Source organism: Berghia stephanieae, chromosome 5 (assembly GCF_034508935.2).
Source record: "Berghia stephanieae isolate SIO BIC M18660-M18661 chromosome 5, UCSD_Bste_1.3, whole genome shotgun sequence".
Lineage (NCBI taxonomy): Eukaryota > Metazoa > Mollusca > Gastropoda > Nudibranchia > Aeolidiidae > Berghia > Berghia stephanieae.
Genome location: NC_088364.1, coordinates 24,104,663 through 24,122,056, shown reverse-complemented (window position 1 = coordinate 24,122,056; position 17,394 = coordinate 24,104,663). Strand labels below are relative to the sequence as shown.

The following is a 17,394-nucleotide window of genomic DNA, read 5'->3' as shown; positions in this document are numbered from 1 at the left end:
GGCACATCCTACTGCATCTGCGCTCTTTGAACCATCCGTAAATATGTGAGTATGGTTTTTGTATGTTTGTAATATTGCTTTTAGTGTCTGTTTGTAAATATGTGGGTCTGTTTGTGATTTTTCCAGTTTTGTTAGGTCCAAATTTATGTTTGGTCTATGTATGGACCATGGTGGTGTCTTTGCCTGGACGTATGGATGTATCCTATCTAGACTGATGTTCATGTCTGCGATGTCTTTTTTTATTCTGCAACCTAATGGTGGTGTCATTTTTGGGTGCTTACGAAATTTTTCTTCTAGTGTCCTATCCGTGTAGTGTACATGTTTGTGTGCTGGGTTGTCGTGCAGCGATGTGACCTTAGTAACATACTGGAGAGCCAGTTTTTTCCTCCTGAGATGGAGAGGTGGCTCATCTGCCTCAGCATAAAGGCTTGCCACTGGAGAAGTGTGGAAAGCCCCGAGTGCCAAGCGCAGTCCCTGATGATGAATTGGGTCCAGCATGCCTAAGTAGGATGGTTTTGCAGAGCCGTATACAAAAGATGCGTAGTCCAGTTTTGATCGAATAAGGGTTCGGTATATCTTTAGAAGAGTGTTTGTGTCCGAACCCCATTCCATGCTCGACAGAACTCTCATTATTCTCATTGCTTTCATGCATCGCAGTCTGAGATCTTTGATGTGGGCGAGGAAATTTAGTTTCCTATCAAAGATCAAACCCAGGAATCGGGCTTCGTCCTTTACCTCAATTCTGGAATTGTTGAGATAAAGGTCAGGCTGTCTAATGCAGGTGCGTTTTCGGCAGAAGTGGACAGCTACTGTTTTTGATGGGGAGAAGGAGAAACCATTGAGATTTGCCCACTCCGACAGTTTGTTTAGTTGGAGTTGTAACTGTCTCTCAATGGTGTCCATACTCGATTTACTTCGATAGCATACAAGAAAGTCATCAACATATAAGGAACAGTCAACATTCTGTCTCATTGCATTCACTATTGAGTTTATTTTAATCTCAAACAGAATGGGAGACAGAATGCTACCCTGTGGAACTCCCTCTTCCTGATCAAATGGATCAGAAAAGGTGGATCCTGCTTTGACCTGAAAGGATCTATTGTTTAAAAATGCTCTGACAAACATTGGAAGGTTTCCTCGCAGACCAAGATTGTGCAGATCTTTGAGGATTCCGAATTTCCAAGTTGTGTCAAAGGCCTTCTCAAGGTCAAAGAAGATTGCTACCAAGTGCTCACCTTTGGCAAAGGCCTCACGAATGAAGCTCTCTAGTCGAACAAGGTGATCAACAGTTGATCTGTTCTTTCGAAAGCCACATTGGAGGTCGGAGAGGGAGTTGTTGTGTTCCAAGTAGAACATCAGACGCTTGTTGACCATTTTCTCCATCAGCTTGCATAGGCAGCTGGTGAGGGAGATTGGTCGGTAGTTTGAAGCGTCCGAATGGTCTTTCCCAGGTTTTGGGATTGGAATCACAGTGGCCAGATTCCAACTAGGTGGAAAAGTCTGTGTTGTCCATATCTTGTTATAGATATTCAAAAGGACAACCAGACTATCTTGTGGAAGATGTCGGAGTATTTCATAACTGATGTTGTCAGGACCCGGTGCTGTGACATTTGTGTCACGGAGGCAGGCACCCAACTCCTCAAGTGTAAATGGTTTGTTGTAGTCTTCGGTGTTTGTAGATGTAAAGTTTATTGGGGTGTTTTCTGCGTTTTGTTTATGGCGCAGAAATTGTGGTGTGTGGTGTGCAGACGAGGAGCTGTGCGCCAGCCTCTCGGCCAGAGTGTTGGCAATGTCTTGTTCTGTTTCAGCCACGGATCCATCGGGACGTGTCAAGTGATTTAGTGAATCACTATCAGATCCCTTCAGTTTCCGTAACATCTTCCACACCCTATTTAGGGGTGTCTGGCTATTTATTTTGGAGACAAAGTTTTGGAAGGATCTCCGTTTGTTTTCTCGGAAGATCTTCCTACACTTTGCTCATAATTTCCTAAATGTTGTGAAATTCTCAGGGATTGGGAATCTCATCGCTTTCCTGTATGCTTTTTTCTTCTCCCGTAGGGCCGCTCGACATTCCTCTGTAAACCAGGGATTGTGTTTTCTCGGTCTACCAGAGGTTGTTGGTATTGTCGAGCTGCAGATATTTGTTAAAATATTTTTGAATTTGTCATAGCTGTCCACCTCTGTCGTAAGGAGTCTGTGACACTCCTGTGAGAAAGTTTCCCAATCTGCTCGCCGAACACTCCAACGTTTGGGCTGTGGGGCCCTTGAAGTCGGGGTGATGTCGAGGCAGACCGGAAAATGGTCAGAACCGTGATCGTCATCGATCACAGTCCAGGAGAGCTCTGGAGCTAATGTAGGATCACAGAAAGTGAGATCGATGGCAGACGTGGTAAGATTGTGAATATTTACCCGTGTTGCCTCGAGACCGTTTGCCAAGTATACATCCATTTTCATTATGAAAGCCTCCACTGCCTTTCCCCTCTGGTTTGTGTCTGTGTTTCCCCAGAGAGGACTGTGAGCATTGAAATCTCCCATTATCACATAGGGAGGGGGGAGTTGGTTTAGAACTCCCTCTAGCTCGGCAGACTGGAGGCGATGATCTGGTGGGATGTACACAGAGCAGATGGTGATTGGTCTGTGCAATGTCACTCTCACTGCTATTGCCTGTAGATTTGTTTTCATTGGTATCAAGCGGTGGGGGGTGCTCTTCTTCGTGAGAATTGAAACTCCCCCACACGCTATCTGGCCATCAGAGTGAATCAGATGATTGGCCGTATATCCTTTTACTGTGTAGTCGTCTGCTGGTAATTTTGTTTCCTGCAGACAGACTACATCAGGATTCCTCTGGAGGAGGAGGTCCAATTCTGTTCTATTTGATCTGATCCCTCTGATGTTCCAGGAAATTAATCTTGTCTGACTAGGTATCCTAATTTTTTGTGGGGAGGTTAGGCAGTATGCCTGCCTTCAACCCTTTTACTTTTATTCTCCTAGGAGGAGAGACTTCCATAGGAGAAGGAGGCCCTGTGGAGGGCCTCTCGGTTTTTTTAGGGCTGAGTTTTTTTGAACCCTTGGGATTTTTAGGTCCCTCTGGGTTCTTAGATTTTTTGGGGCTTTGAGGCCCCTCAGGGGGATTTGTGGATCCCCCGACTGGTGTTGGTGGCTCCATATTCTGGGAAGGGGTGGAGTTTTGTTTTTGGGGGGATAGAGAGGGCTCACGGGAATGGAGATGGGGGTGGGTCCAACATCCACGCCCATGAGGGGGAGAATTTTTTTGTTTGGGGAAGGAGGGGGGGTGGAGGTCGCCTTGGAGGTGGATGTGGAGGGGGCTGCAGGTTCCACATCTTGAACCTCCAATGTGTCAAAAAGATTTTTTGACACATTTGCGACCTTGTTTTTAGGTCTTGATGGCTTTTTCTTTTGAGGACTGTCTTTTCTAGTCTGTGCGATTTTGCCATGGCTGTTTTGGTTATTACCAGCAGCCCTGGCAACTTCTGCATAACTCTTGGCAGAAGCAGCGACCTGCCGAGGGGGGCAGATCACTGCTTTTGCCTGAGCAAACGTACCGCCGTAAGTGGCTCTGTATGTCAAGATTGCCTTTTCTTCTTGCCACTTAGGACAATCTTTCGAATGTGCTGCATGCTTGCCTTGGCAGTTCAGACAACAAGGGTCCACTTTGCAGTTTTCCTCATTGTGGTCTTCTTTGCCGCAGCGGGGGCATGTAGCTTTACGGCGGCAGTTTGTTTTAGTATGGCCGTACCGGTGGCAGTTAAAACATCTCATGGGGTTCGGGACGTAAGGCCGAACCTCCAAGTCAAGGTATTCAATTCTTATTCTCGACGGGGGTCTCGGGCTGTCAAAAGTCAGGATCCAGGTGTTGGTCTGGATTGTGCTGTCGCCGCGGCGGATGCTAACCCGCCGAGCTTCGACAACACCCTCCAGTTCCTCAACCATCTCCTGCTCCGAACAGCCTACCAGATCTCTGCTTCTTATGACACCTTTTGACCTATTGAGGCTCCTGTGAGCCTCAACGGTGACTGGGATGTCAGAGAATCTGGTACATTTCAAGAGGTTCTCACTCTCTTGTCGACCCTGCACTTGTATCATTAAAGTGCCAGAGTTGTTCCTGTTCACTGCCTTTGGTGTACCGGCGCCATTTGCTTTGAGTGCCTTGCTGATGGTGAAGATACTCAAAGTGTTCAGTTTGATGTTTTCCTCATTCGGTTGAATTACCAGGAACGGCGAGAATTTTGGGGTTGCCATTCCTGGTAAGTCGTCAAGAGTCATCGGGGCAGTTATCTTTCTTTTTTTACCTGTCTGGGGTGGGGCTTTAAGGGGAGAGTTTTTCATATTTTTGGCCATGATATATATAAATTTTTATTCAACCCGGCTATATTGTGCCCACTAGCACGGCTCAGTCCCACACTTGGGGGGTAAGGCACTCACCGAAGCTATACTCCTCAAGTCTGGCCTCCTCTTGTCCTTCCATGGTCCTTGGGAAAAAAAAAAAAAAAAAAAAAAAAGACTCGAGGGGTGGAGTTGGGGGACGTCCCGCCTCCAGGCCTTTCTCTCGGATTGACCCTAATCTTTGCGTTGCACAAAGACTGACTGCTGATTCAGAGATGACAAACCATGATTAAAAAGAAATTTCATGGGGGACAGGAACTAGATATGGTTTTAAATCTAGTCCTTCCAATCTCTTTGCCTAAATGGAGGGGAGTGCCAAAAAATAGGTTTGGCATCTCTGCGTTGGGTAGCTCGGGCCATCTACAAGGTAGGCTACCCACCCGTCTTTAGAGAAGCGTCAAGCCAAAGAGGAGTGTTGGGGTAGAAACACCTCGCAAGGTGAACCCCCCTCAGCCTCCAGGATCAATAGCTCCTCCTTATCGGGGTCCTCTCGGAACTGCGCACCCTCAGCAGAAAGGTGCCTGCTGTGCAGGATTTGGAAAGGAATATCTCCTCGTTGAACCTATTTCAACGGTACAGGGTATAGAGATACTGGGGGATAGAAGACAGTTAAGAAGGCTTGTTTTCCTCCGTTCTTTCTCTCTCTCTGTCCTGGCAACTCAATTTTGATAAGGAAGGGAAATTTGGAATCATTGGGGAAATGGGGTATGGAATGGAAATCATAGCTCAAATATGGTAAAAGGGGGTGGGATTTGTGCTATGCCATCGCCTTCCCTTGCTCTCTTTAAACTGAAACCGTCATTCCTCAAAACATCTTTTATATACTACGTTCTTGGGATTTGGGGGGAGAAAAAGTTTGGGGATGATTGCCAGGACAAGAAAAATAGCAAAATGGGTGAATGAAGCCATTCTCATAAAAAGGGCTGGGGTGTGGGGGGTCTGTGGAGCCACTGTGTCTCTCCATTTTTCTCTCACCAGTCGTGTGGTTTTTCGTTGGTTACCACCAAACCAGAATGGCTCTTTTAGTCGCCTTCTACGACACGCATGAGCTTACGGTGGCTCAATTCTTTTCCCTCTCAGTTGAGGGACCCCGGAGACCACACGGGGTAATTCACAGGTCTTGTAAGATTCTACAACTGCTAGTATTTTTGACAATTACTTCCAAACTCCTGAAACAGATGTAGATCTTCATTGTCGCCTTTTTCTATCATGAAGAGAAGTTCATCAACCTTATCTACAGCATCTTCCAATAGTTTGTGAAGTTTAAGTGTAATTTCAAAAAAACAATGTAAGTATGGAGGGCACACTCTGTATAATGGAATATCTATTATAGGACTATTTACAGAATTATGAAACTTTTGAGCATTCCTTTTCAACCCCTTTCACCTCTAAGATAACGACTGTTGTCTTACGTTAGACTTTTCTACATTTAGCTTTCTCCTAATCAAATTAATCAAGAGTAATTCTTCATCCTCAGAAAGTGGTTTGGATAAAGGTGGAAGAGACTTTTAGACCTGAGTGAATGAATGTTTAGATCCATGTGAATCAGTGAAACTTTCAAAGAGAGTAGGAGAGAACTGATCTGAATGATCAGGTGAATTTGTTGAAGAGTTGTTAGAAATGTCTGTGGGTGTCAACGGAATGTGTCATTATGACCTGAATGTGTGTTTTTATCTGCATTTGTGGATGATGACGATGGTGACATTAAGTCTTGTTTTGTGGCTTTTCTCTGATTAGAGTAGATGTTGTCAAACATATATTTGTATGCAGACCTATTTGAGTAAGCTCTATTTCATTATGAGGGTTGTCTTTGTCTGTTGATGTATAAAGAGTGTGATTTAATGTTTGAGAATTGTCAGTTTTGATAATTTTTTTTATACATCCAGTGCCAAGTTTCACATTTGTACAACAAACAGAACACTGGTCAATTTATATCCTCTATGTATGTAGTCTAAATGTCTTCACTAAGTCTCACTTGATTCCTTGAATTCTCAATATATTTTGGTCCTGGTAATGTTTTCATGTCTCTCATTTTCTTTTCACATTTATAGCATATAACCTCTGTTTATTTTTAAGCTCTGTTCCAATATCAATGTCAAAGAACAGTTTGATTTCATTTTTGAAGTCTTTACAAAAAATGTTTTTCCTGTTTTTAGCCTTTTCTTTATCAGTTAGTGCACATTTAGCACATAAACGACAGTGAATTGAGATTTTTTAAGTGCATCTCAAGTGTCTGTTCCATTTTTACCTGATAGATGAAACCAAAAAAATCATAAAAAATAAACTACATTTCACGCACTGACCAAACTTTCACACCAAAAAGACAATAAAATTTACAAACTTATAAATTATCAACTAAGGAAATCTATTGATTGGTTAATGAGATATCACTAATTATATTTGAGAAATCACTTTCCAAAATTCTATTATATACATACTTTTATCACGCAAGTTACAACATAACCAATAAACTTATTTTGATGATAATTTCACAGTGATGTGTAGCAAAGAAGGACAAATGATATCCAGCTAGAAAATATAATGTTATATTCAATTATCAGGGTGAAAAAAATGTTTAAAATGACACGAAAAAAACGGAAGATAGGAATTAGTAAGAAATGCACCCAAGATTAAGATTACCCACCATGAAATCACTGACTTCACAGTTCAGTGACTCAGACTAAAAGATCACTGCGAAGCAATCTGGAACACTGTGGATCGATCAGCGATCGGGGGCGTGGCAGTATAAAAAAGTGGAAAAACATTTTTGGGGGATTTTCGCTGTTTTGACTTCAGATTCTTGATCAGCGTAAAATTTACATTAGGTTTGATACCAAGAGCTATGTGTCGACTACAAAAATTGTTTAAATTAGAAATAAATATTTATTAATATATTTTTAAAAATTCTGAGTCAGGGAGCAATTTACTTGGCATATGACATATGATTGACAGATGCCAAAACTACAGGATGTATAGGTGTGGGTATTGATGCTATGCATTTAGGTAAAATATTCACAAAATCTGCCAGTCGGATATAACATACCAACACACAAACTGTATGTAACAATAATAATAATAATAATAATAATAATAATAATAATAATAATAATAATGATAATAATAATAATAATAATAATAATAACAATGATAATAATAAAAATAATGATAATAATAATAATGATGATGATGATAATAATAATTCTTTATTATCCATAAAATGAAAATTTTCATTGGTTTACATTACCTGCTTGTAGAGGTCAAACTATTTACACCAAGTAAACAAAATTAGACCAAACCATTTTACAAGCTAAGAAAACTCGCCAAATTTGAAGTTTCTGCGTTAAACATTAACCATTTTGTAAAAGAAAGACAAAGGCCAGAGGTGGAAAGTCACCCCAGGGATTGAAATAGGGTTTAAGGGTATAATTCTTCTCCTTCTGCTTGCTTTTAAATGTGTATATTGTTTGCTTGTATATGTACAAGTTGCATCAGCAGAACAACAAATCTCCGAATTTTTAGGCCGTATAATTTGTCATTTATGGCATAATTTCACCTTTTTTTTTTCATTTTTGGTGCATAATTTGGGGGGGGGGGGGGGAATGGCATTTTCCTGGAGGGACAGATTAGCAGTGGAGTGTGAAATGTTTTTGGTAACATTGCTTTTTCACTAAGCAATCAAATATTTGAGAAAAAAAATTGTCATGCTGTTTACAAACTCTTCATTCTCTGGCTGCATAAAATGATGATTATAAATAATAAGTTGCACCCTGCAATTGTTGAATTTACGCATGATCCAAGATGGCCGCCATGGATGGGAGCTGTGTCTAAAAGCTCTACAAACAATTCTAATAAATTGATTTCCGAGACTGGATAGCTGTGTTTTGGTATTGAAATTCAAGCCCATGTGTTGATCCATATCTGGGGCTATTCCATTGTGCGCTTTTGGATGTACCATTGGATAGAATCTTAGTGAGACTTGGTCTGATTGTAAACAAGATAGATTTAAATTTTCAAAATGGCTGACATAAACATTCAACTGTGAAAGCGTATAGTATACAAGACTTCAAACTCATTAGTGATTTCAGGAACTGTGTGGGTTTTTGAAAGGAATTTATTTTGAGAATACTGTGAGTACATTTGGACTTGTGCGTCAGATTGACCAGCTGACTGCCTGTACTCCAAGTCCAAGATGAGTGCTATCCCTAAGACAAGAAGTGGAAGCAGAAGTGGCAGTGGGAATCGCAATCACATTAAACCTTCCATGGACAGCAATGGAGTTGATTTGAAAGTGGAACCTGTCAAAAGTAAACAAGCTTCTGACAATGAGACTGATTTTCATATATGTATCTTGTGCGATAAAAAAATTACAGAGCAATCAGATAGCCTTTTGCAGTGTGATAGATGTGATGGCTGGGGCATGTACTGGTTGTCTGAACATGTCGCCTGAGACGTACTGTGCCATTGCAAGGCCAGACCTTCGATGGTTCTGCGAATATTGTGTGCAACCAGTGCTGCTCTCAGTAAAAACAGATAAAGCCATTGAAGATAAGTGCAGTGAATTTCTTGAAGCTGTAGAAGCTAGAATTTCAAAGATTGAATCTGAACTCACACACAAAGCTTCAATAGTGGATCTCAAAAAGTTGGAAAATAATGTGAGGTCACAGGAGGAGAAAATAGGCAAGCTATCAAGCACGCAAAATGAAGTTGAAACAAAGATGGGTGAAGCCACTGCAAATTTAGCATCTGACTGTGTCAAAGAGATGGCTGAACGTGAAGCATGAAAAAACAATCTAATTGTGTTCAATGTTCCGGTTCATAAATGCGATGATCCTGAAGCTCGCAAGAAGGCAGATGCCAAATATTTTCAGAAGCTTTGTAGACAGGGTCTAGAGATTGAGGCAGGAGTTGAGTACAGGCAGATTGTCAGATTGGGGAAAAAGAATGACGATAATAGACCTATGAAGATCATATTAATTAACAGTGATCAAGTATCAAGCAGCGAAGAACCTTGGATCAAAGCCGGAGTTTAAACAAATTAACATTGGACGTGATCGTACCCCTTTAGAAAGAGAAGAGTCGTGAGCTCTTGTCAAGCTAAAACAACAGAAGCAAGCCAAATCAGATAGAAACGGGGAGGGCCCGATGGGTCATAAGACAAATGAGAATAGTAAATGCCTACAGGGATACACCAACAGTGGTTATCCTCAACCCGGGCAAGGACAGGATGGAGTAGGACGTCCAAAATCAATGCTAAAATGCATGTGTACAAATGTAATTACTTTGTTAAACAAGCGTTTAGAGTTGTCTCATTTTCTTTTACATGAGCAGCCAGATATTTTCTTTGTATCAGATGTTTTACCAAAGCATTTTAAGTAGGCTGTACAGAAAGCCGAAGTTGACATGGATGGTTATTGTTCATTTTCTAACTGTTTTGACAACCAAGTTAACGGCCACAGGGGTATCATCATTTATGTGAAAGAGGAGATAGGTGCACAAGAAATCACCCTGACACCTGACCAAAAGTTAGCTAATGAGAGTGTTTGAAGCGAAGTGAAAGTGAGGGACAGTGAAAAATTACTAGCTGGATGTGCGTATAGGTCTCCAACTAGTTCCCCAGAGAACACCAATAAGTTGTATCAGACTATGCTGGACCTTACTAAGGATAGGGCATATGTTATTAATCACTGGTGACTTCAATCAACCAGATGTTGATTGGGTAAATGAGACAGCCTCAGGCAACAAAGCATTAGAATTCTTAAAGTTCTATAGAGACTCTTTCCTCTATCAGCATGTTAAGTCGCCAACGCATTTTCGGGATGATCAGAAACCAACACTTATAGACCTAGTTTTATCATCTGAAGAGAGCATGGTGAAAAATTTGACTCATAACGCTCCCCTTGACAAAAGTCATCATCATGTTTTAGCTTTTAACTTTGTGTGTAGCACAACAATTAAAGTAAAGAAAGAAAGACGGTATAACTACAAAAAAGCTGACTTTGATAAACTGAGAAAGTGTGTGAATGACAGCAATTTACTTGCCAAAATTCAGGATAAGGATGCAAATGATACATGGAACTGCATCAAAAAGACTGTAGAAACTGCAACTGAGGAATGTATTCCTAAAAGTGGATCAGGGCTTGCAGGCAAACGCAAGACACCTGTCTGGTGGAGTGAGAAGGCTATTTCTAAGTTACGTAACAAGAAACAGACATACAAGAAATACTTGGGAATGCTAGACCAAAAAGACTGGCTAGCCTACACAAGAGCCAGGAACCAAGCAAAAGTGGCGTGCCGGAAAGCTGTTGTAGACTATGGAAAGTCTATAGCGCAATTTGCGAAAAATAATCCAAAGGCATTCTTCTCCTATGCTAAGAGTAAGATGAAAGTGCAAGAAGGCCTAGCCGACTTCAAGGACAGTTATGGTAAACTTGTGTCAGCTGACAAAGATAAGTCAAACCTCCTCAATACATTTTTCTGTAGTGTATTCACAAACGAGAGAATGGGGGATATTCCTGATTGTGAAAAACCTGAAGTTGACTCTTCTCTTAGTGACATTATATTCCCTTGTAAAGATGTGTGGAATAAGCTTAAAAACTTAGGCTCCTCGAAATCCTCTGGCCCTGAAGGGATACATCCATGTGTACTAAAAGAACTGGCAGAACAGCTAGCAGAACCTTTAGCAGAGTTGTTCAACAAGTCACTTAGTGAAGGGAAGCTGCCCAGAATCTGGAAAGATGCAAATGTAACTCCACTTTTTAAAAAGGGTTAGAAGAGCAAAGCAAGTAACTATCGTCCGGTGTCATTAACGTGTGTGATTTGCAAAATAATGGAATCCTTGATTAGGGACAAATTAGTCAAATAATTAATGGAACAAAAGTTGCTGTCTGAGTATCAACACGGTTTTATATCAAAACGCTCATGTACCACTAATTTGTTAGCTGCTCTCGACTCTTGGACTTGGTATTTGGACAGTGGCATACCTGTTGATGCAGTGTATCTTGATTTCGCCAAAGCATGTGACAGTGTTCCACATAGACGCCTTATTAAGAAACTTGGATCATATGGATCAGTTCATGTTTGCTAGCTTGGATCTCAGATTTCCTGATTGGGAGAAGTTCAGCGTGTTAGGGTGAACGGCAGTTTTTCGAACTGGGCACCAGTATTAAGTGGTGTTCCGCAGGGAAGCTGCCTTGGTCCAGTTTTGTTTGTAATATTTATTAACGATCTTCCAGATGTGGATTCTCTGTGCCAAATGTATGCAGATGACACTAAGGTGTTCTCTAGAGTAGACAAGGAAGAATTCATAACTCAGCTCCAAAGTGATCTTTACAGCTTGGTACAGTGGGCTGATAAATGGCAGCTTAGGTTTAATGCAGACAAGTGCCATGTCTTGCACTTGGGATTTAGAAACCCGCACAATCAGTACATAATGAAAAAACATGACTCTAGCGAGACTGTCATACTTCAGCCTACTGAAGAAGAAAAAGATTTAGGTGTGTTAGTAGATCAGGAACTGAATTTCTCTAAGCACATAGAAACCCAAGTAAATAAAGCAAACAGAATCGTTGGCCTCAGTAGGAGGTTGTTCACTCATCTTGTCTTGATAGAGATAACATGAGACAATTGTTCACTGCACTTGTACGTCCCCACTTGGAATTTGGCAATGAAGCATGGGCACCATGACTGCAGAAAGACAAAGACCTCATAGAAAGTGTTCTAAGATGCGCAACTAGGGTCATTCCTGGATTCAAAGATCTAGAATACACAGAGAGACTGAAAAAGATACAAATACCTAGCATGCAGTATAGGAGAGACAGAGGAGACCTAATTGAAGTGTTCAAATACACACATAATTTATACTCTGTTAGCATGAGCCCTCTAAATCTTGATTCCACCAGCACCACCAGAGGACACAGATTCAAACTCTCCAAGGAAAGGTGTTCTCTAAACCTTAGGCAGAATTTTTTCTCAGTTCCGGTAGTTGACAAATGGAACCGTCTGCCTGCAACAGTTGTCGACGTCCCTTCATTGCAGGATTCAAGTGTCGTCTTGATGCTCATTGTGAAACAGAAAAATACTGCTTGTAAAGTGGCATGCCCAGTTTTGAGAGACTTGAATTAAATACGTTCACGAATGCAGAAGAGCAGATAAAAGGCTGTAAAAGCCTACATAAATCTGGACATGTCATATCATATCATCATATCATAGAGTTATAGACAGTAAACTGAGCAGCTTTGATCATTGTGAATCACTAAGTAAGCTTAGGTTGGACTGTTGTGAATGACACTTGTCGCTGACCCAGGCATTGTCCCAGATCAATTATAAACCTTTCAACCAATATGTATGGAGATTGAGAAATTAATCCATTAAATGCTTCAGATTATGTGATAAACTTCATCAAAATGGGTTTAATCATGGATAGACTCACCTGTCTGTGAACATCTAAGGGTCCAAAGTTTCCATATGACTCCCATTTGGCCTTTCCATCTGGCCCTACCTCCACAAATCTCACTTGAATGTCATCTGTCAGAGTAGAAAAAAGTTATCAAGTAAGTAAATACATCCAACCTCAACACTACCCCATATCATGCAACAAAAAGATGTTCTTTTTATGAAAATAAAATGTTTAAATGTGCATGTCATCTGACAAAAAAAAGAGAAGAATTAACTTTTCAAGCATACAATTGAATTTTTGCATGATAATAGTAATAATTAACATAACACCTTGATATTTATAAGTATAAACCTTTTCTAATGGTTTCTAACCCAATTTTTCTTTTTTCTTTTAATTCTTTTTTTTTTTTGGTAAGTTTGTGACTCGCTGCTAATGTCCATAACTTTAAACCTATTTAATTTTAATTGAATTCCCTTTTACAAACTCTTCGTTTAATTCACTAAAATAACTAATCTAATTACAAAAATGTTGCTATTATTGGTGCCAATTTTAACACCAGTATGTTCAGAGGTTTTGATTGATGTGTTTGTCATCAAAGATAATTAATTATTTTAAATTGTCTAAGGATACAGCTGTATCTTCCACCAAAATTTATTTAGTACTTTTGCAATATTTTTCCTGCAATGTCAAATTCAATTCAATTTCTGCATTTCATAGGTGGGAATTGAAAATCATGGTTTCAGAGGCAATTGAGGTTCCACCCAGACCAAAGCTAGCGCTGCCCAAAATTTCTTTTTATGTGGTACTCGTGATTCACAACAAAAAAAACACTGTTTTCATTGTTATCATCAATAATATAGTATGTAGTATGATAGAAAGAGAAATTAAAATTGTATTGTTGTGGTGTTTGGGATTGATGATATGTTGCTAGTGGTAGTAATGGTATTAATAATGATGATGTGGTGGCAGTAGTGGTCATAGGAGCAACGATGATGATGTTGACGATAATGATTATAAAAGTAACAAATGGTATTGTTATCAATATAAAAATATGTTTGTTTTGTTTTGTTTTTTAAGGGTTTTACGGCGCTTGCAACACATTTAGCTTATATCAGCGCCAGTAAAAAGGAAGAAAATGGGGTAGTAAAAAGTTCTAGAATTACAATTAAAGCACCCAAGAAAAAGTAAGACATAGGGGAACTGGGAACAAATAGGGATCAGATGTAGATTCCAAGAGCATACCACCAATGCACCTAGTTTGAGATCACCTATAAGTCTCATCCAGACACAAGCATAAAATCCAACAAAGAGGAATACACTCAAATGCCTACATTATACATTAAAATAACAATAACACATAACAGAGAGATGATTTACAAGGAAAAAAATATCATCTCCCAAAACAATAACTATGCATTTGACTGTTTCCCTCCCATCTAGGACTCCGGCCAGAGCCAGGACAAAACCAAGTAATCTCATGCCAAGACAAAGACAGAAAGCAAGTTGGAAAACAGATATAAGGGGATAGAAGACACAGTATGTACCCCCCTGCCCACTATGGGAATATAAAAATATTAATAACAATATTATTGATATATTACAAATAAATCGTTAATAATTATTATGGTGTTGATGATGTTCTGGTCATTCTGGTGGTGGTTGTAGTGATGTTGACGATGTACTAGTGGTTGTAGAAGTGAATTTGACTATGTATTGGTGGTTGTAGTAGAGATGTTGACGATGTACTGGTCGTTGTAGTTGTAATAGTGATAGTAGTGATGTTGAGTGGGGATAGTGGCTGTGGTGGTTTTCGTTGTGGTGGTAGTTGCATGAGGATGCAATGGTTGTAATGGTAGAGGTTGTAAAAATGGTAGCAATGATGATAATGTGGTCGTGGTGGTTGGTAGTGGTAGAGCAGTAGTTGTGATGATGATGACGTGGTGGGGGTGGTGGTGATTGTAGTGATTATGATAATATGGTAATTGTGGTAGTGGCAGTAGTAATGAAGATGTAGTGGTGGTGATGATTGTGGTGGTGGTAGTGGTGATAATGTGATGGAGGTGGTAGTGGTAGTAGTGATAATGATGTGATGGTGGTGGTGGTTGTGGTAGTGGTGATGCTTGTAGTAGTGATGATGATATGGTGATGGTTGTATTAGCAGTAGTAGTGATGATGTGGTGATATGGTGGTAGTGATGATCTGGTTGTGGTGGTGGTTTGTTTTTGATTTTAACGTTTTAAGAGAGCTTGCGTCCACTATGACTATGGGTAGGGTTTCTTCTTGGTCATTGTGTTTGACATTGACATGAATTTCACAGAGAACAGTTACAGCTTCTCCTGTGTACGTTTTTTAATTTTGTTGATGATCGTTGGAATGCCTTTCCTCTGAAAAGTTTATTAGTCATTAACGCACATTGTAGGATGTACAACTACGTGGCATATCGCCATGCCCAGCAATTTTTCCACTCACTATTAAAGCTGTATTTAAAGTCATACCAAATAGTTATTTATTTCAACAGCCTTTACCTCACAGGATCAACTGATGAAGAACATTTGGTAATATTGGAACTGTGTTGAAATCAAATACCAAAAATGTATTTTTTTTTCAAAACGAAATTGATTCCTAGGATCCAAACCAAACATGGATTTCTGCCACAAAATAAAAAGTTGAAGCAATCTAAAAGGCTCCTACTCCTAAATCAAACAATGTTCATGATTGTTTGTTTGTTTGTTTGTTTTTAAGGGTTTTACGGCACTTGCAGCACATTAAGGTCATATCAGAACCAGTAAAAAGGAAGAAAATGGGATAGTAAAAAGTTCTAGAATTACAATTCAAGCAGCCAAGAGAAAGTAAGACAAAGGGGAACTGGGAACAAATAGGGATCAGATGTAGAATTCAAGAGCATACCACCAATGTACTTAGTTTGAGATCACCTATAAGTCTCATCCGGACACATGCACAAAATCCAACAAAGAGGAGTACACTCAAATGCATACATTATACATTAAAAATAACAAATATAATAATACATAACAGAGATGACTTACAAGGGAAAAAAACATCATCTCCCAAAACAATAACTATGCATTTGACTGTTTCCCTCCCAGCCAGGACTCCGACCAGGGCCAGGAAAAAACCAAGTAATCTCATTCCAAGACAAAGACAGAAAGCATGTTGGAAAACAGATATAAGGGGATTGAAGACACAGTAAGTACCTCCCTGCCCGCTATGGGAGGTCAGGATCCCCACCCAGTATGTTCATGATTCAAATCACATCTTGGCATGTTAAACTATTACATAATGTTTATGCCCAATCTATCTTATCAATTTTATCCATTGTATAACCTCTAAAAAAAGAACACAAAATAGACTTCGACAAAGAACAAAAGTCAGAGTTTGGAAAATCTAAAGAAATGCTAACATCAGATTAACTGCTAATTTTGACTTGTGATGCTTCCTCAAGGAGTGAATCTACTATTCCATCTCATAAATTCAGAAATGGAGAAGTAAAGCAAATCACTGCTCGTTGGATGTTGCAGAGAAAAACTATTCACAATTGGATAAGTAAGCTCGAATGAATTCTTTTTTGGTGATGAGTAGTTTTTCAGGATCGAGCCATCAAGAGCATGCAAAGACAGGCAGGCAGGTTGTAGGGACATGGTGGTGAATGCTATATTTTACTTCAGTTAATGAAAAGGTTGGTTAACGGTTAAAGGATCTCAGGAAATTCATTTAGGACTTTTCAAAAGGAGTTGTTCAATGTAATGAACGACGTCAATTTTTATGTTTCTTTTGTTGTCTGGGAGATGCGAAGTGTCCACTACGTAGGTCCATGCACAGAGACAATCTGCTCCCAAAAGGGGTTGGGTCACATCGGTGATAACAAGCTGAGCATTGTGGAACTGATTTCTGTTGTGAATGCCATTATCTTTAATAGTTGTTTCATTTGCTGCTTTAAGGGATGGATGGGAATCATTAGTCTGCTTGACAAACAACATGGCGAGAGTGATGGAAATTTGTGCACCAATGCCAACTAAGTAATGGCAGTCTAACATTTTATTGTGATGAAATGTCGTTTGGAGCAAGTTGTTTAATGTGTATTTTTAAAAAAGGGAGAAGTAAATACAGTATCACCGCCTCTAATTCTTAGATACCGCCTTTCCCTCTGCCTCCCCTGTTTCACCTTCATTGATCAGCCTTCAGTTTACATTTCATCTTATTATTTCATCTCCTTGCCTCTCTATTGCCCCCCTTTCTTCCCCATCCCTTGCACAGATACACCTTGGTCTTTCTCAGTCTTTACCTTTCCCCCTCCCAACCCCCCTTTTTTTTCTTTCACAAATTGACTTAAGTAAATGTAATTTATTTTTTCCTCTCTCATCATTATCTGCATGTAACCTGAAAAAGGCCAAAGGCTGATATGTAGTTTACTTTATATGTCCCCTTTTATATGAGTCACATTCACTTCATTTTTCTCTCCATTTCAATGTCTCATTTAGGCACCTTAAGCTTTTGGATTTAAGAACGATTTCAATGTTCTGTATTTGTCTAACTCAAGTTGTGTTAGAATAGATAGAACTCTGTTTGCCATTTCT

General features: G+C 39.8%; 1 protein-coding gene across 2 annotated transcripts in view; it reads right to left on the bottom strand.

Moving 5' to 3' along the window:
- The window catches only part of LOC144972629 (nuclear factor NF-kappa-B p105 subunit-like), a 105,805-nt gene that overhangs the window by 42,115 nt on the left and 46,296 nt on the right, over positions 1-17,394 (bottom strand). For both annotated transcript variants that reach the window (XM_078914084.1, XM_078914085.1), the window contains exon 8: positions 12,833-12,927. In XM_078914084.1, the coding sequence (XP_078770210.1) occupies positions 12,833-12,927 (95 nt within the window). The remainder of the gene's footprint in view (positions 1-12,832; positions 12,928-17,394) is intronic.